Raw genomic sequence first — 19,995 nt, forward strand, 5'->3', positions numbered from 1 at the left:
ATTAAAAGCTATCCCTCGCCCTTTCCCTGTAATTTCTGTACTTACTGTCTCTTGTCCAGGAGCTTTTCAAGAACATCCAACAGAAGCCCAAGCCCTTCATGTCCAAAATTGTTAACCCAACTATGGAAAAATAAAATTCATATTAAATTTATATTTATTCTTTGACATCTGCATAACCAAAATCTAGCAATCTCTTGCAGAGTGAGCACACGACATTCTTGCATTTGTGGAATCACTATCACTTCTGAAAGTTATTATGGAAGACTGAATATATAAAATGTTTGTGTGTGCAAAGTGGTTGGCACATGAAGCTTTTGAATGAAGCTAAATGTCAAATGCAGAAATTGTAACTCAAGAATAGAAGATCTGGTGGAACACAAACAAATTATTAGATAAAACAAAATGGGAAAAATGGTTACAGACGCCCATCAAAGGGTATAGATATCTTCAATTGTCTCATGCCTTTGCCTTTCCTCCCATAAAAGACACCATAGTTACGCAAGTAACTGAATCTGAGAATATATTGAAACGAGCAATAAATGAAGGTTATAAGGGTTTAGTTTCAAACCTTTATAAATTAATCCTGCAAATGGGGAATTCATACCCTTTAACCTATCAGCAGGCATGGCAGCAGGATTGTGGGGATAGAATATTGGGAAAAGATTGGCCATCTATTTGGAACTCCCAGTCAATTAGATTCCTTATTGTTTCTACTATGTTTCAAATAATAAAATTGATAATGTGCTGGTATCTCCCTCCAACCATGTTGCACCGTATCTATCCTTCTATAAGTCCACGTGGTAATAAAAAATGTGGTCAAATAGCAGATTATTTTCACTGTTGGTGGGCATGTCCAGTAATACATAGATTCTGGTCTCAGATTAAGATTCAGATATTGCAAATAACAAATCTTTCTTTGGAATTTACTCCAGAGATGTTCTTATTAGAATTGGGATTGGATGAGATAGTAAATAAATCACAGGTTGAATTAATCTCAGCAATCTATAGTTAGGAGCAAATAGCAGCATACTGGAAAAATGACTCATCTTTAAATATCCAAGCTTGGTATATGGAAATATGTTGTGTTGTTCAAAGTAACAGTGAATGTGGCAAACACTTTTTCAGAAAGAAAGTATAATAAATTTGTTAATGTCTGGGCTCCTATACTTCAAATTTTGTCACAAAAAGGTATTTTACCATCTGAGCCCTGGTATAGAGATATGCTTTTATTTTAAATGATAGGGGTCTGAGGAATAATAATACTAAGCAGATTTATTTGAGTTAGAGGGCATGTATGTGGTCTGTTAATTATTATAGCTTTGCCTTTGTTTAACTGGGCTTTTCTTCTAGGAGTTAAAACCAGATGTTAAGTGGTATACTATTTGTGCTAGGGGTATGAGTATATATGAGCTATTTCCTGGGTATTTGGATTGTAACTTTTTAATATTTGTCTTTTACAAAATGCTTTTAAATTTGAGATGGAATGAAGTGTTCTGATATACTAGCCTTCATGAAATGTTAAAATATTTGTTATTCTTTTGTGCAATGCCTTTCTTGTATTTTTTGGAATTCTTTAAAGTTAAGTAACATAACTAGCGTTGGGTTGGCTGGATGGCTCCTGGGAGGGCTCCCTAGTCTGAAGGGACGCTGGGGATTGGCGAAGGGCGGGGGAGGGGAGAATCAAGCTCAGAGGCAATGGCAGGGGAGAAGGGGGTGATGGAGGAGCATTTGGCCCAACCAGGTGGGAGCAGCCAGGTGTCGGTGCCAGGGAGGGGTGGTTCTGGAGAGGGGACTGGGGGAGAGCCAGGGGGCAGAGCCAGGAGGGGCTAGAAGAGGGAAGCTCCCGATGACGCCAAGGAGGAGAAGGCTGGTTGGAAGGTTGGTCAGAGAGAGAGTGCGAGAGACTTCCAGAGCAGCAGATAGGAGGCAGACTCTGGTGCCCAAACCACTGCCCCTATCTAGTCTGAGGCACAGGGAGCACCCTCAACCTCCCCCTGGTGGTCGCCCGGAGGACGGCAGAACGAGGGGGAGGCGCGGCCGGCGGGGCGGGGCCTCACATAGGTTTTGATTGGTAAGATTTATAATTCTAAGTGGTACTATGTATGTATACTGGCTACCATTGAATTTGCTTCTGTACAGCATGTTGAGAAATAAAATTTAAATTATATTTTAAAAAAAGAATCACGATGTGAAATATATTTTACTTGGACACATATATAGGCTGCATCTAGATATGTATCAAGAAAGAGCCAAAGTTCTGGGGATCATATCCTTTCCCTGACCCTACTCGGTTTAGGATTATGATCTGTAAACAAGAAACCAACTGCAGTTCATTAAAGTGCCTGACAGATTTTTTTGGTAGTCTTTTTTGCAATTCTGGTGATGCACATGAAGGGTGGAAGGATATGGAACACATGACCCAAAGGACTTTTGCTAATGTTGGGTACAAACTAACCAAAAGGTACATGCCACACAGTTCCAATGTAGTAACTGCAGGGATTACTCTGTAATCAAATATGGTCTAAGGGAAGACAACTCAGAAGCCAAAGGGCTGATTCTTGTAAGGATGAGAGAAAAGAAATTTGCCATGCATTATGTCATGTCGAATATAAGAAATATCGCTCAGAAAGCAAAAACACGTGCAATGCAACCTTTAACAGTTTGTTTATATGGAAATCATTTTCTTCTAAGTGACAATATTCAACAAACAACCAAATAAATAGAACACAGTCACAAGGATAAATTTCACTTCATGTAACTTAAGAAGTAGGTCAAGAAGGAAATGAGGAAAAATATAAATATAGATTAGCTGAACACAACCTCAGAGTGAATTAAAAATATAGCCACTTACTTATAGTTTTCTTTTCATAAACAAAGAAACACCTGGTGGACAAAATAACCACCAAATCTACTGATTTTCACTTCTGTGTTTTTTTTTTTACCCCAGTCCATATAATGTATTAGAAATATCAAAATATCCCATGACTTTTCTTTTTTCAAAACATACTGAACCATGGAAGCATTTTAAATATTCTGGGGAGATACAGGCTCTCTTGACAGTCTAGGAAACACTTTCTGACAACCAGAACATTTGCCTCACCTCAGATACATCTTAGGGTAGAAAATTACCTTCAAGATACAATGTTATAAATTATTAATTTTAGATCTTTTCTTTTAAAATTTACAGAGGTTTGTTACTTTCCTACTATCTTTGTTTCAAAACATAGTTTTGTTGAAGAAAACTGCAGCTTTATAAAGGAACATAACTGTACTAGTGTTATTCATCAAGCAAAAGGGATAAGGTAAATCTACCGGAAAGAAACATTCCACCCTTATGTGAAAGTAGGTTTGCCAGTCCTCCAATGGCAGCAGGGATCACCCACCTCCAGTTTAGCCCCCACCCCACTTCTCACTTGGGCAGTGGTGGGGGCAAAGCATGTTCCCACACCCTCCAGAACATCACTGCATTGAACTAGAATTGACGTCATTCCTGATGCGCCCTGGAAGCGACGAGTCGTGTCATGGAGGCTGACTCAGCCCCAATTTAGTGCTCGAGGTTTATTTTTACTCAATCAGCCCTTGGCAGGCCTTAATACTTTCACATTGTGCCAAGAATGATATCATTCTCAGCACAGCACAGGTGCGCCCCCAGCTGACTCCACTCCCCACGGCCCCCTATTTCCCTTTTTCATCCCTGGCAGAATCTGGTAACCCAATGTGAAAGGGTGTTTTCAGGTTCTGGTTGTTTGGATACTGTGATGACTTCTGCCAACAAAAATGTTTTATGTTTTGTGGGAATGTTTCTACGCCAAGAGACATTGGAATCTGATGCGGGGTATATAGTAATTTTTTTAATCTTTATTTGTATGTTTTACATATTTGCTAGAGGTCAAATAAAAAACTGTGTCTTAAGTCAGCATTCTATCGTTTGCTCAATATAGCATCTCAAGGAGCTGGAAGCAAGCAAAGCACATGTTAGTAGTCACAGAAGAGTGTCATCTCCTCACTGTTCTCCCTGACCTATACTGTCAAGATTATAGCTGACACAAGAAGCAGATCAACTAAATGAAAAACATTACAAACACAAACATACTTATTGTGCCTTAAGTAGCATGTTTTAAGCTTAAAAATGCACAGGCTATGTATTAGCCTCCTATAGGTTGCAAATCTTTGACCAAAAGAGGAATATATCAACACTAAAAGGAAGAGTCAGCAATAGCATGTGATCATTATCATTAGTACTGATACACTAAGAGAAGTGGAAGAACTCAAAACAACAATGAGCAGAGGGACAGGAGAAATTGTGTGCTGTTGGTGGCAAGAAAGGTGAAGAGAGATTAAACTACTGCTTGGTATCTAGTTACATTCAAGGCTGATTCTATGGAAAAAACAGATTTATGAGCCAGGGTTCCCTTCTGATTCTGCAAGGTGAATTACCAGGTCCGTTGCTACAGCTATTGCTCCCTTCATATACCTTGTTTCCTTATGGACTAGCAACAGGAGGCCACACGGTACATCTCAAGAGTTGCTGATCCCTGTAGTCTGTACTGTACATGGGAGGGGGGAAATGCTGTATTTTGCATTCCACTGCTTTCCAGAACTGAAGTTCTTTTGATTTTAGTCCTTACTAAAGTCATTTGCTAAAAAATAAAGGCATTTTTAAAAAAAATATATTTGTAGTCCACTTTCTTACTGAGACTCAAGGAGGATTACACAGTGTGAGTCAGTGCAGTCAACTACAATGATATTTCAATAAACAATGAAACGGTATATAAATGCAATTTTGCAAAGATTTAAAACCCGCAGAAATCCAATACAGAGCTAAATAAATGCTGAAACAGAGCATAAGCAATTCTAAACCTGACATATTAAACACAGAAACTACCCAGTAGAATTTTGCCTTCTGTGATTTCTCAAATACATATACTGATTATGCATCAAATTAAATCTGAATTACATATCTCCTGAGACCACAATTTTATTTTTATTTTGTTATGATTGCATCTGCTACAGCCTCACTACAGCTTCAGACAACTCTTTGAGTTTTGTAAATATACTGTGAATTAGCTGTAAAGTACAGAACATTCCATAAATGTTCCAAAACACTTCCCACTTTTATTTTACCTACTTCTATTAAAGCAAGGTGAAACACAATACACATAACATAAGAAGATGTATGAAACCAGCAGGAGTTCCTCATGTCATCAATCATCTAAAGATGACCACCCTTGTTGACTATCATATTTCTGTGTACATTTCAACTGGTGATATTAAAAAATGTTGTATACTGCTGCCATATAACGACATCATCAACCAACATTGTTTCCCTTGTGGTCTACCTTTTCTAATTTCCTAAAAATATTTCTTGAGAGTACTCTGACCTTTTGAATGTATTTACAGTTAACCTCTAACAATTTGCTGGTATATTTTTGTAGGCTTTATTTTCTGAATCGAAATGAAGCGGAAAAACATTAGCTTCATTATTATCAACAACCTGTTCAAGTCCTTTTAATCCTCCAAACAGAAGATTTAATGCTCATTTAAGTGGTCAAAAGAGAAGCTGGAGGACACCTACAACACTATGTAACTGAAGAGCTACTGATATCATTTTTAGAATCATCGACATCTTATATTTAAATATTGAATTCTTGAAAAGAAAATGTACAGCCACAGTGTTAAATGCTCCCAGTCATTCAATAATACTCCATGAATGCCACAAGCATTATAGTTCCCAATCATCAGCCAATCAGGGATCCTGTTATTTATTAATTTATTTGCATTGTTAGTACTCCTCTCTCCTCTTTGCTAAGATACCTCAGACTTTGGTCGCTGATATTAGCAGTGTGAAAGAACACCAACTATCACGTTCACGTATAGAACTGACAGTAGCAAAGGGGGTAATTCTGGACATTGTTTCTGGTTGGGTCTATACAACACTCTATCACTAGATGGCTCTGCAGAGCCATCAAGGTCCAAATTGCCTTTTGAGAGGCGCTACAGAATATACATCCTGGAAACGAGGGCTACAAAGCTCAATCACACTGAACAATACTCCAGGCTGGCTCCGCAACAAACCTCCAGGGAGGCCCATACAAACTTGCCTGTGATAAATTACACTGGCAAGACTACAAAGGGCAGGGTCTTCTCTGTGTTGATGCTTCAAGTATGAAACACTCTCCAAACGGTGGTCTAGATTGTGTTCTGTGAGCATTTAACTTTTAAGTTTTAGAAGCTTGAAGTTCTTGTCTTCAAGCTTCTAGATTCTGCTTGATCCTATTAATTATATGAGAAAAGGTTCAGTACTGTTGCTAAGTGAATGTTATTTTATGACTTCGTAACCTGTACTGATCTGCTGCAGCATAGTGGTTAAGTAGTTGGGCTGCAAATCAGCATTCTGCTGATTCAAATCCCACTAGTGCTATAAGCTTGGGTAAGCCGCACCTCTCAGCACCAGCTGCCCAGCTGTATTGTGGGGATAAGCATAACAATACTGACCTAGTTCACCACTCTGAGTAGGGCACTAATCTCTCTAGAAGAGTCGTATATAAGTGCTGTTGTTGTTCATTTGGAATGAGCATTCCTTTCACTAGACCTAAAGTGTAAAACTGCATATTTTGACCAAAGTTGGTTGAGTGAAGGATACCTCACTACTCACCAGACTCACCATCCCACGTCTACATGGCATCACAAGCATTAAAATGTCTTCTTTAGTTTTAATTAAACACAAAATTGTTCTATGGGCTCACTTTACTCTTTTAAACTTTTTCACTTTGGAATTACCAACCATGATCAGTTATGGAATTACCAACCATGATCAGCTGTGCGGAGCCAGATGGAACTCTGTCTCATATGCTGTTATTCACGTTATTACTCCATTCTGGGGGAGGTGTAGCAAAGAATTATCCCTGTTATCCATGCACCCTTGAATTTATCTACTTGTAACTTAATCCTTGGCTGCATACTATTAGCATGGACAATCATGGCTCATCATTGCCTGTAAATTTTAAGGACTAATATGATAGTCTAGCTTACTCACTAGCATTAGGAAGCCATAAATCCTCCATATATTGACCCTTGGATGGAGAACCTTTCAGCTGTGGTGGAGAGTGCCCTCAGGTTATAACTGACTTATGGAGATCTGATGAGATCAGGCTCACCTGGGCTGTCCAGGTCAGGGTGGAAGCTTAAAATTCCTTTAGTTGTACCTACAAATCACCTAAGCTTCCCCTCCTCTTTTCCAGTTCCAGTAAACTTTATTGACATAAAGGGTGCATGGATAAGCAATGGCAACCCTCCTCTTTTCATGATTTCCCATTCTGTTAATGTGTGTCCACTGACAGAATGGCTGAGGATTTAAAATTGGAAAGAATGAGATGAAAATATGAGGGCAGGGTTACACATGAGGAAGGTTATCTGTTTCATTAAAAACCTATATAAATAACTTAAATGGAAAACAAGAAAAATATATCCAAGTAATAATATTCAGATTGTGGATATTTAAAGAAGCATAAGCAGAACCAACCGTCTTCTTCCTATGTCCTTACCTTCAAATATACCCAGAGAAAAAGGAGATAGATACAATTCGAGTCACAGATAGAGCAGAAGATTGGTTTAGCTAATTTCTCCTTGTCTAAGCCTGAAGCCAAATATCTGAAAATACAAAATGTACTAGCAGTGATACTTCCCTGATAGAACTCAACAATGCAGAATTCTAATGGCTGTTCAAAGGAAGATTTGAAAGTCATCTGAACAAAGACAGCAGCTGAAACTATAACAGCAACTCAGAGTACAAGAAGAGAAAGATAAGCCCAAGCGTAGCCATTTCACTCAAAAGACAATTAAGACTCAGATGACAACAAAAAAGGAAAGCGTGGGGAAACTTTAACATAAAGCAGGCAACAGAATAGATAACGCTTATTCATGAAACAAATGCAAGAGCAGTTAATGGAGAAGGCAAGGAAAACAATGAAGCAATGGTGCAGTCTGAAGAACTCAGGCAAGCTGGATCTCTCAAAGCATGTCTCAGAGGACTCTGTTCACCTTCCTCTGCCTTTATTTTGGATCAATTACGTCAAGGCCATATTTACATGGCAAGTTTCCAAACCTTCTCCAGAAGAAAATACTGTCCTTTCTCCCATTCCACCACAAAATGTGCTGAATTTAACACATTGTCTCTATGTATACCATGTGTTCTGCACTGTTGTCAACAGAATGGGCAAGGAATACACTTTGTATACAAGTGTCAATCAGGGATTAATAGCACACAACACAAAGCCAGAAGAACCACCCCTGAACTGGATACAAATGCAGTGATGTGAAAAGCCAAGATAAACTGGTGATTCTTGTCAACAGGACATCAAAAATGCTGATGAGCCAAGGGAAAAGGTGGGGTCAACATCACCTATGTATATAACAATGTTTACAATAGTTGGTTGTTGTGGGTTTTCCGGACTGTATTGCCGTGGTCTTGGCATTGTAGTTCCTGACGTTTCGCCAGCAGCTGTGGCTGGCATCTTCAGAGGTGTAGCACCAAAAGACAGAGATCTCACACTGTGACACTGAGAGATCTCTGTCTTTTGGTGCTACACCTCTGAAGATGCCAGCCACAGCTGCTGGCGAAACGTCAGGAACTACAATACCAAGACCATGGCTATACAGCCCGGAAAACCCACATCAACCATCGTTCTCCGGCCGTGAAAGCCTTTGACAATACAATGTTTACAATACATTATGTTACATAACTTCTCAGTGTCCTTGTTGTAAATATCATGCTAACCTTATGTCAAGAGCTGTGGGAAATTTGCATGAATAAAACCCAATATTTTCATGTTTGCAAGAATTACTGCATCTGGTTGCCAACTTACATAAGGCCACTATTGAACATATTTAAGCAAGCAGGTATTGAGGAGCTGGAATGGCAAAGAGGTTCTGGGGAAAAAATGCCATGCAACTATTTGGCAACGTACTGCATTACCAGAAAAAGTTTAAGGGATGAGTTCACTTGGCATTATACCTTCTTATCTTTTTAGTTTAAATGTCTATTAGAGAAGAAAGCAGTATCTGCAAACATATCCTCATTCCTGGCTCCCTAGCTGTATTCTGGTCCCAAGGACCATGCAAGATATGTTTTCAAAAAAGCATTGCTTTTCCCTTGGGATAAACTTAGATAGTCTGCCACCACAAAGAGATCTTCAAATCTTCCTTGAGAATGTGATCAATGTGGGGGCAGTCTCACTTCTGGATTAATTATCCCCTTAGGCCAGTCCCACTACTGAGCCAGGCTATCATCTTCCTGAGGTCACTCTTCCCTCTCTCTCTCTGCTGGAGCTATCCATTTCAGCACCATGCCCCTTGTATGTGTGTGAAATTCAGGCAGCAAGCTCGCAAAAGTGATCTAGTCTCAAAATCCAGAGATCAGTTTTTTAAACTGATTGGACATATATTCTAGAAAGCACAGATACCTGAGAATACTCTATAGTCAGGTAGAAGCATGCAGAACACCAGTAAAAAAATGCAGCAGCTAACTTGATATACTCACAAATGCCTGAACCTCTCTCTTCTCCCGTTCCCCCATTGGAAAACCTACTGAGGTGTATTGAAGGAATTACTGGAGACCAGCACAGAGCTACAGACCAAACTTCCTCATTTATAGTATTTCCCTCCAATTTAGGAGGTCCCTTACCAGAATAATCATAAAATGGGATATAACTTCAAAATTTCCCTCCAAGGCAACTTTTGTGCAATCACCTTAAAAACAGAGGTTAAAGGACCTTTGCACTCCGCACCAAAATTAAACCCATGTGCAAATTGAAGTACTAGGTGCAAGGTGTGAAGTCTAGCTAATGACAGGGTGGCCAAATGGACAAATTTGGCATATTTATTCTCCTGCCCCATCCATCAGGCCAATGATAGCCTATCAACATTCCTTTCTGGAATGTAGTTTGAGATCTTATTGCCAGCTTCAAACAGACACCCTTGTGTTATTCTAAAATCATATTAATCCATCCATCTACAGAAGGTACCTGTCAAGGCCATTTAGATAACCTCAATGTATTCCATTCCAAATTTAAAGTTACAAGGAGAAAGAAGACATGTTTGGAATCCACCAGAACTCATTTTTAGGAAACAGATCATAAGGGTACACATAGAAAACTGCTCACAGCTAGCTTACCTATTAGTAGTTCTCAGTTTTTCAAGTTTGTATCTCACTGATCATCAGACATAAGTAATTTGGACAATCTTTTCACCTCACAGGTCAAAAGGGTCCATCAAGATTTTTAATAAAAGGGGATTCTTATGCAACTACTCTACTCACAAGAATACTCACCCAAGAGAGAAGTTTTTGGCTAGCAATGGCTGGGTTCAGAATAAAAGCTGCAATTTTTGATTGTGTAAAAGCATCTATTCTGGTTTTAAAGGCTTCATGCTTTGCAGAATTGCATATAAGAAATATTTCAAGAGAACAGAGGAACTGTATTTTTCCTATGTGAAGCATTTTGACTTGGATTTGACAACTATGTAACTGTAAATCACCAACTAAAATTTCCTTGGATAATAATTACCCAAACTCACCTGACTGGATTACTCGTTAGAGACACCCTCAAAGACTCTAAGCAGTTGAGAAGTTTTTCCTCTGAGATACCCGATCGTAATTCATGGACGTATTCTTGGGATGACAGAGTGCATTCATGTTTACTGTTTTTCAGGCCTCCCTTAATGGAGGGAAAAAGGAACATGTTATTTCTTAAAATGCAACAAAAAATGCAAGAGTTACTCATATGATTAACACATTAAACAACAGCATTTTTTTTTCCTTTCAATATCCCAATGTTCCCCTCTTACCAACAAGTTCTTGTAAGTTTATTAAAGAGGTCACCGCTCATCTTCCCGCATATTTATTAGAGGAAACAAACTCCCCAATCCAACAGTTAAGTGTGTTTAAGTGTACTGACTTCAGAGAGTGAGCTTAATTTTGTATGGCATGAAAGGCCACAATCTACGTGTCTTGAATTTGTTTACCAAAAGAGTGGATGTTCATTTTCAAACTATAATTGTGTTTACACATATTGCTGGAAATAACAGTAGCATGTTTGGAACATATATCTGCATGTGTGAGAAATGCAAGCTATACATGCAAATGCATAGCTGTTCAATATATCAACAAAGACAACTAGCTACCAATAAGCTTTCTGCTTTGAGTTACATCATAACAAAACAGGGAAGTGATCTTTTCGTTCATTTATCCTCATGAGTACTTCAAATCGTGTTTATCTACTTTGATCAATATGTGTATCACTCAAATTCACCCAGAAGATGTTGGCTTATTTTATGCCCTTTGCCCAGCCCTTCTCTTCTCATATGGCAACTACAATTTGGATGAGTATGAATGAAAATGAATGTCACAATTCAGAATTTCATAAATAATAAGGAAGGATTAAGCTGATCAAACTGTCACAGTTGCCCAAATGAGTATCAGTTTGTTCAGTAGCACACATCAATTGTTGGTTAAGATGTTTATATGAGGGGAGGGAGGAGGTAATGAAGTCTGGAATACTAGATTTCTTCTTAAGCCATATGTGACAAATGCAACAAGAGTGCAAGGCCAGAATCTTCAAAAGCAGAAAACAACATGTATAAATTTAGTAACCCAAATTTGTTATAAAACAGAGGAAAGCCATCATCGATACCACAGATCTTCTTTCAAATTAATGAATATTAGTCCATGTGACTAATGGGTCTAAATACAGTAGCAGAATATTTCCCCTCATCCACAGATACAGCTCACAATCAAAAAGATGGAAGGGGAAAGAGAATTTAACACGGTTGTGCATGGAGTTGGCCATAACAATGAGCTACCAATGTTCCAACCTACTTGCATACAAATACATGTGCTTCCTCCTTCTACCACTTTCACTGTGAGTTTTATCAGTGAGTGAGCACCCTTGACAAGGCTGGTTCTCCATTACAGGTATATCATATCAAGAAAAAATAAGAAAAGTTCAAAGGTACTCCTTTTGTGTGTGGTAACATGTACACATTTAACCTCTGTAATACTTCGCAATCGTTATTTATTGATAAGAACCAGAATACTGCAAATATACTCAGCTATTTATGGAGGACAAAAAATCACCAAGCCGTACAAATCTGCGCTGAAGGAACAACTTGTTTTTCATGCAAATATAATTTTCTTTTGTTGTCAGTAACTCTCTGGATACTTGCTATCTAACTGCTACGATCAATTAATGAATTCAATATAAGGCATTCACATGCTTGCCTGCTACACTGATAGGACCTTCAGGGCAGGGACATGGGAGGAGGTGCAACATCATGTGTACCGCTATGTCACTGCCAGGGAAAACACAGAAGTAGCATAAGGTAGCTCAAGGAATGCAAATATAACTGCACTTTCAGCATATTCTTTTGATGTCCGTAACTCTCTGGATAGTTTTACCACAAAACTTCCAGCAATTCCTAGGGCTAATTCTGCGTTTTCCCCAGAAGTATCATAACAATACATACAACGTCAATATATTTTTTTTCTCCTGCTGCCACTCAAGAGCAGCAGCGGGCAATAAAGGCTGCTGGTGGGAAGCATTCCGCCCTAGCAGGAGGTACCTTGCCACTAAGAGGAGAGAATTCCACTGGAGACTAAACAGTACAACTCAATAGTTTCAATTTTTTAAAGTGCAAGTGCTGTAAGTGCATATATCTAATTTAGTGCAAAATTAAAGTGCTTACAATGACCATTATAACCTTTCCTTGAATATATATCCATAAAATTCAATACAATCAGTATAAACGATTACATTCTTATGATTTTTTACAAGGTACAATATTCAATTGCTGTCAAATCAAATTTACATATGAACACTTCAATCTACCAGGACATTCCATCAAAGACTTAAAGGTCACTGTAGTTCAACAGAAACCTTTCAAAAACAAAATCCAACAGGAAGCTGCTGAATTGGAATTCATATGTAAATTTGACACTGTCAAGCTGGGACTGAATAGGGACTATGAATGGTTATCTCATTATCAGAGGTAACTGATCTCCTCATTAGAAGCAAACTGATCTCCATATCAGAAGGAGCTGTTTGCATCTACTCCGCCCTCCCCTCTCCTCCTCTATATTTGACCAGTTTCTTTTTGCCCTCCATGCATCTGACGAAGAGAACTGTGATTCTCGAAAGTTTATGCTACAATAAATTTGGTTAGTCTTAAAGGTGCTACAGGACTCTTTTTGATTTTCCTGAAAATTTGAAAATTCAATATTCATTAGATTAGGAATTTCAGACTCTGTGGAATTTTGAGAAAGAATTTTGGATTTTTTTTTCTCCGCTGGCAGAGGGAATCTGTTAGAATTTAGATTTGTGTGATGGGTATTGGATTTTTAGAGGCCCCCTCCTTCTTGCATATTTTAAAACATGATTCCAAAGAAATTAAATGTTTGGGAAAGGGAATGGAAGGTTTCACTTTTTGTAGAGGATACAGAAAGGGAAAAAAAACTTTCTCATAATAGTGTAATTTTCCAAGCTTACTAACATTTATCTCATCGTAATGCATTCTGCTGGGTTCCGGTAAGCAATTTCACTTCCGGGAGTGATGTCATCACGCATTTCCAGGAGTGCATGTGATAATAGGGTTCTACCACCTCTTTTCCCAGAAAAAAAAGCCCTGCTCTTAAAAATACTGCAAAATCTGATGTACTTGACTATCTTGGAAGTAAAGTTTGAACGATTGATGAAATTCCTCAACTGGCATACATTTGTCAGTAGAATAATTTTAGCAGTACAGTTGCTATAATTCTTTACCTGCTTAAAGTGGGCAACACAAATTTAGGTCATTAAGGTAAGAAGTGCTTCTTCTAACCAAAAGACTGCCTGAATATCTATGCAGGAATGAGCTGGTTAAAACGTTCAGTAGCTTATAATGAGTCAACATCATCATAATTACTTTCCATCTTTTTCAGTCGAACACTAAACTGCTTCACTTCTTTTCATTAAGAACTACAACCCTGAAAACATTTGCACTACATTGCCTCAAGAAAATTATTTTTCAATTTTTTCCCCAAAGAACTAATAGGTACACTTCTCTTTTAAACAGCCATCAACATTGACAGTTTAGTAAGAATCTACTTTAGCGCTGAGTTAATGCATATTTTAGTGTATGTAATACTTAGTATTTATACAGGGGATTTCAACTAGACTGCTTCATATATATTATCAGCAAACCTTACAACAGCTTTGTAAGGAGGATTCAATTTATTTTCTCCATGCTAACCACTGGTAATAGAGAGAGAGCTGATTAACTGTAGTGAGATCTAAAGCTAAGTGAAATCTGAGCCCATGATTTCATAGCTCAAAGTGTACACTTTTAACCACATCATTACACCAGCTCTCATAAATATGCACTGCATACAATGTTCCCTGATCCTCTTAGCAAGCGGGGGGTGGGGCAGCACTCACCCTTTTGCAATGTTTCCACATGCATGTTCCCAGCACAGCACAATGACATCACTTCTGGGTAGTGGTGTCATGGTGCATGGCCTAGGAATGCTCCTATGCTTCACAGCGGGCCGATTTTGGCCCCAAACTGACCCAATTCAGCTCATTTGGGGCCCAAATTGGCCCACTGTGAAATATGCATGCACTTCCAGGGTGGTGCAATGACATAACTCCCAGGAGTCACGTCGTTGCACCAACCCAGGAAGGCGCCCAGCAGGCCTATTCCACTACCTTTCCTCTGCCGGCCAGATGAGTGGTGGTGGAGGGCGGAGGGTGGGAGCAAGAGATCCTCCACCCCCACTGGGGGACCTGGTATCTCTAGCACTGCACCATATTATTCACGGGGGGGGGGGGGTGGATTACTGTCTTCTTCCTATACAATTCTTCCTGTACAATTTGATATCCATTTCAGATTGTCCCCTTTTAGAAATAATTTTGAATTTAAACGTTAACACAACAAAAATGTTACTGGAGAATTAAACAGTCTGCTCCTCCTTCTCATCAAACCTGCTTCACAAGGATACTGGGAAGATAAATGAAAACTGCACAGCTTTGTAAAGTATTGCAAAAATGTACTCTGTAAAGTGCTATAAAACTGAGTAATGACAGTAATAAAATTTTGGCAAAACATTTTACAGGTAAGATATCCAAAGAATCTTTATACACAGTGAAAATAGATAAACATTACAAACACTTCTAAAAACTGTTTCTTCTAATCTGCATTCACAAACCACCCACTATGTTTTAATTAATTTAACTACCACGTTATCCTTATTATGCAATCATTGGGCATGAGCCTACTTCTCGATTTGTATTATAACCATAAATCCAAGATGTGACAGAAAACTCGTATATGTTCCCTGTGTAAAACAAAAACAAAACCTTGGGGCACTCTCCCAAGAATTCCTGGCAGTTAGCCTCTGTTATTTCTCTGACAGAACAAACCCTTCTGTAGTACATAAGTTTTCTATTAAACAGTGCTGTGAATAAGTTCTTTTTTTTTTAAGTCACAGATCCTCTGTCTGCTAAAACCATCTGAAAAGTGTAAATGCACATTACCAGCTAGCTAGTATGTTTGGCCTAAGCTCTAAGGAGAGTTAAAGAAACAGAAAATATATTTCATAATGAAAAAAATACTGCTTTTCCCTTTATACAATTTGCTTCTTCATGCAACTTGCTAATGTGTTCACAAACATCTTAACAGGCTCCACTTTCTTTTTCATCTGAAAAGTTTTTAGCCCTTTTCAAGCCTTGATGTCTATAATACTTATCTTACCTTACATAGTTTCAAAATAGGCTTGTCATTCCCCCACTGGGAGCAGGGATTCCCCTGCTCCCACCTCCTCCCTGGCCAGTAGGGGACATGCCCCCCAGGGCACCCCCCTGGTGGCAAAGGCGCACCCCCTAGCAGCACGGCGTGCCCCTGCGCCCTTCCATGGTGTGTTCCAGTGCCCCACACTGGAAATCAGGCCCACGGGGGGGGGGGGGGAATTCAGCCCTTTTATGAGTGTGTATGCTCTCCCGGGCCAGCATTTGACCCGTGTGACAATATCACTTCCCAGACGCTGGCACAACGGGAAGTGCCAGTGTCCCAGTCTCCCACCGGGGGGCTTAGGGGACCTGGCAACCCAATTTCAAAATGAAGTTTTAATATTAACATTTGCAACTTCTGAATATTAAATTGTCCTTCATCCAAAATTTATCCCACTGCTCATTAAAATGCATTTGCAACATGTGTGTCCTAAAAGTCAAATTCAAACGTGAAGCACAAATAAAGTCCTGTAGACTGGAAAAAACAATCTACTTTCAGAAGGCTGTTCAGTTTTTGAAAGGAGTTTCAAGTTGTACAGATAGATATGGGTTCTCCATTACACCATGGCTAAATGCTTCAACAAAATTGTTGAAGGTTTCATGTATCACATCTAACCTCCCCCCAATTTTAAAAATCCCTCTAAAATCATAAAAAATAAGCCAATTATGTGACCATGCTGCAGGCGTGGTAAACTAATTCTTAATTGTCTCCCTATTTAACAAGCTAGGAAGCCCACACTCCCTACCTGACTCTTAACACCATATTTAATCTGTATTTCAGCTCTTTAAACTTGAATATTCATCACAAATAAAACTTCTCTTCTGATTTTCAACATTTACAAAACCATTATCAAGTGTCATGCCTCTCCCAAAAAACCCTGGAGTATTACACTTAAAATTAAAGGACTCACTTCTACATAGATATACAGTTTCCAAGTTTCCATCGTTGCAAACCTTAACAGTAAGCAGATTTTGAAATAGGTTGACATCTATACTATAGACACACTCTGAATTATTCACATATCTTGGAATCTGATTTTGTCAACTGGTAGATATCACTAAATCTCAGCTTCATGATCATGACATATGCCAGCTATGTAGTCAATAAAGCCTGATTACAACTCTTAGTAACCCCCTACCCCGCCAAGTAAAAACTGGCTTCTCCACTCTCTTTGGATTATTGTTAACTGCTTTATGCTCTAGCAAAACAACTCACAGCTCTAATTTTAATTGTTTTGTTTTGCTTCTACATTGGTCACTTAAACTCAAGGCTTTTAACTTTTGTTCATTATGGATCACTTAGTTCCTCCAAATGGTGGTTTTCAATACAGCAGCTATTTACGGTAATGGATTTTTAATGCCTTGATGTTTGTCACATATTGTACATGCACTGGTACATTAGTAAACTGAAAAGAATATCAAGTTCAAACAGTTTACTTCAAGACTGAAAAAATACCAAGGATTTGGAAATCTTGCTATCTTATAAAGAAAAAAATGATTATTTAACTATCTAACACAGGCGTCCCCAATCAGGTGTCCGCCTGACACTACCTTTCCTGGTGCCCACAAAGTGTTTTTAGAAAGTGGGTGAGACAGGTGCAACTTTTGCAAAGCATGGCTTCCGATTGGCCACTGGAGCATTGTTTGGCTGCACAGATTTTTAAAAACATTGCTTTAACAGAAACTGCTTCCACAGCACAAGGATCTTCACCGTGTATCTGAAGGTAAGTTGCAGCAGCCATTTTGTGGCTGGCTCCATCTCCTGCAGCAGCCATTTTGTGGCAGCCATTTTGTTGCTGCACCCATCATACTGTGTCAGAATTCCAAATGCACCTGTGGACTCAAAAAGGTTGTGGACCCCTGATCTAACAGTAAAGTTCTAAGCAAAATAATATTTTTAACTTCATTGATGTCAGTGGGCTTAGAAGGGTATTTTTATTGATTTACTTCATTTATATCCTGCCATTCTCCCCAATGGAGACGTAAAGTGGCTTACATCATTCTCCTCTCCTCCATTTTATCCTTACAACAACCCTATGAGGTAGGTTAGGCTGAGAATGTGTGACTGGCCCAAGGTCACCCAGCAAGCTTCAATGCTAAAGTGCAGATCACAATGTTTTGTAAACATTTTTTACAGTAACTTTGACAGTATTCCTTCGAAAGACAGCTTATAAGTGTTGTAAACAAAAACTCAGAGACACTTTGCAGATGGATAAAATAATGGCACTTCTCTGTGTACTGTAGATCTTATTACAATCATCATTGGGAGTTATAAAGGCATTAGTCTCTATCCTATTGTACAAAGGGGAAACAAATGCCTTCACATACATTAAAATTCAATCCTGTTCACGGAACCCTTGAAGGACTAGTTGCGCTAGGCTGCAGACAGCAGAATCATATTGCCATATCGTGGCCCCAACAATGGCAACAATCAAGAGAATTTAGCTGATAGCAGCTAGGTTTAGTCCCTATATGTACCTTTCATCTCTAATACAGGCAATCCTGAAAAAGAAAGGGAAGGTAACATCTTTGTGGAAACACTTCTGAGCAGGTCTGGTTCACTGTCCAAACAACATAATCAGCTTTGGGTCACCAAATCAGCAAAAAGAGACAATGTGAGAGGAGGTAACAAGATAGACTTATACCAAGCCCATGCCACTGCTACACTAGTCCAGGGCAGGTTGCAAAGATGCTATAATCTCAGAAGTCTATCTTGAACCCTACAAGGGCAGCACAGGAGGAGGTGCCATCTACTCATTGCTGCTGCCAGAGACCTTGACAATACTTTAAGCACAACAGCTGTCAGATAAGAAACCTGGGGACTATTGCCTTTACAGCCATCCCAACAACAGTTGTTATAAGGCAAAAGGAACACAGAACCAGACAATAAAAGAAGAGAGGCATCATCGACTTATGGACCACAACTGATACTAACATCATCCAATAAAAAAAACACCAGAATAGTAGCATTTCTGTCAAGCAAAGAAACAATCAAAATGGGAACCCTAATCACAAGGTGAGGGGTGTAAACATTGTCAGAGTCTTTAAATTCCTAGGACAAAAGAAACTTCCATGCACGTTTTCCACCAGAGAATCCAAAGATCACAAAGTATTGTTTTGTGAAGGCCAGGGAGGTATGCTCTTGAATCTATGAACATGTGTGCAACTTGCTGTGGACAGTTAGCACTGCATCAGGTTTTGTTTATTTTATTGAACTGTTCTGCTTTCTCATCATGGTTCTTCCCCCCCCCCCCCGCCCAAAAAAAACCTCTTTTCCTCTCAAGTAATGATGCTTCTTTTCAAATAAAATCCTTTCTTTTTGTTTTTCTGAGAAAGAATCCGGAACACGATGAGTACCACCTAGGTTCAGTAACTCAAGGCACTTGCAATTGATATAAAGGGAGAAGGGGTAGAGATTAAATTTCGAGTGTCTGAGTTATAAGTAGAGATGGGCACAAACAGCAATATGAACAAAAAAATCCACAAACAGCCCAATCTGCTGTTCGCGAACAAGCTGTTCGTGAGGCCCCATTCTAAATGAACAGGTGGTTGTTGCAAGCCTCATTTGTTGCTGTTCAACGTGCTGTTCGTCAAGCCAGACAGTCTGGCACCTGCAATCAATTCCCTTGGCACCTTAGGCAGGGATTGTCTGAACTCTGTATGAACTCCTTGGCAACTTGGCAACTTAGGCAGGGATTGTCTGAACTCTGTCTGAACTCCTGCTGTTGCCCTGGAAACCCCAATCTAAGCCCAATTTAGCTTGGTATGCAGGTCTTCCTTTCAAGTGTGGAGCTCCAAATTTGTTACAACAAGGGAGCAAAGACCAGGGGGAAGGGGGGCTCCCAGCTCTGACTTTGCAGACAGTGGAGAGACAGTTGCTGTTGGCATTTTGATAGAGTGCACTGGCGCTTGAATTTTCTTTGTGTGTGGTGGGATAGGGATCTACCCTTAAAGTTCCAGGGCTGCTGCAAGGCTCTGGGCCAAGCTACTGCTGCCTGCTCAGGTAAGGTTTCTGTGAGTGGTGCGGTAGGGATCTACCCCTTCAAGTTTCAGGGCTGCTGCCAGGCTGTGGGGCCAAGCTATTATTTATTACTGGTACCTTTCCTGGTGCCTGCTCAGGTCAGGTTTCTGAGAGTGGTGCAGCAGAGATCTTGACTTGGATGATGGCTGGAGGAGAGCA

General features: G+C 39.4%; 1 protein-coding gene across 1 annotated transcript in view; it reads right to left on the minus strand.

Moving 5' to 3' along the window:
- Nucleotides 1-19,995, minus strand: part of DIAPH2 (diaphanous related formin 2) — a 444,699-nt gene that overhangs the window by 369,012 nt on the left and 55,692 nt on the right. The window contains exons 6-7 of the mRNA XM_054995941.1: nt 10,573-10,712; nt 46-120 (exon numbers count right to left, since the gene is read on the minus strand). Of these exons, the coding sequence (XP_054851916.1) occupies nt 46-120; nt 10,573-10,712 (215 nt within the window). The remainder of the gene's footprint in view (nt 1-45; nt 121-10,572; nt 10,713-19,995) is intronic.

The sequence above is a fragment of the Eublepharis macularius genome, chromosome 13, assembly GCF_028583425.1.
Source record: "Eublepharis macularius isolate TG4126 chromosome 13, MPM_Emac_v1.0, whole genome shotgun sequence".
In the NCBI taxonomy this organism is placed as follows: domain Eukaryota; kingdom Metazoa; phylum Chordata; class Lepidosauria; order Squamata; family Eublepharidae; genus Eublepharis; species Eublepharis macularius.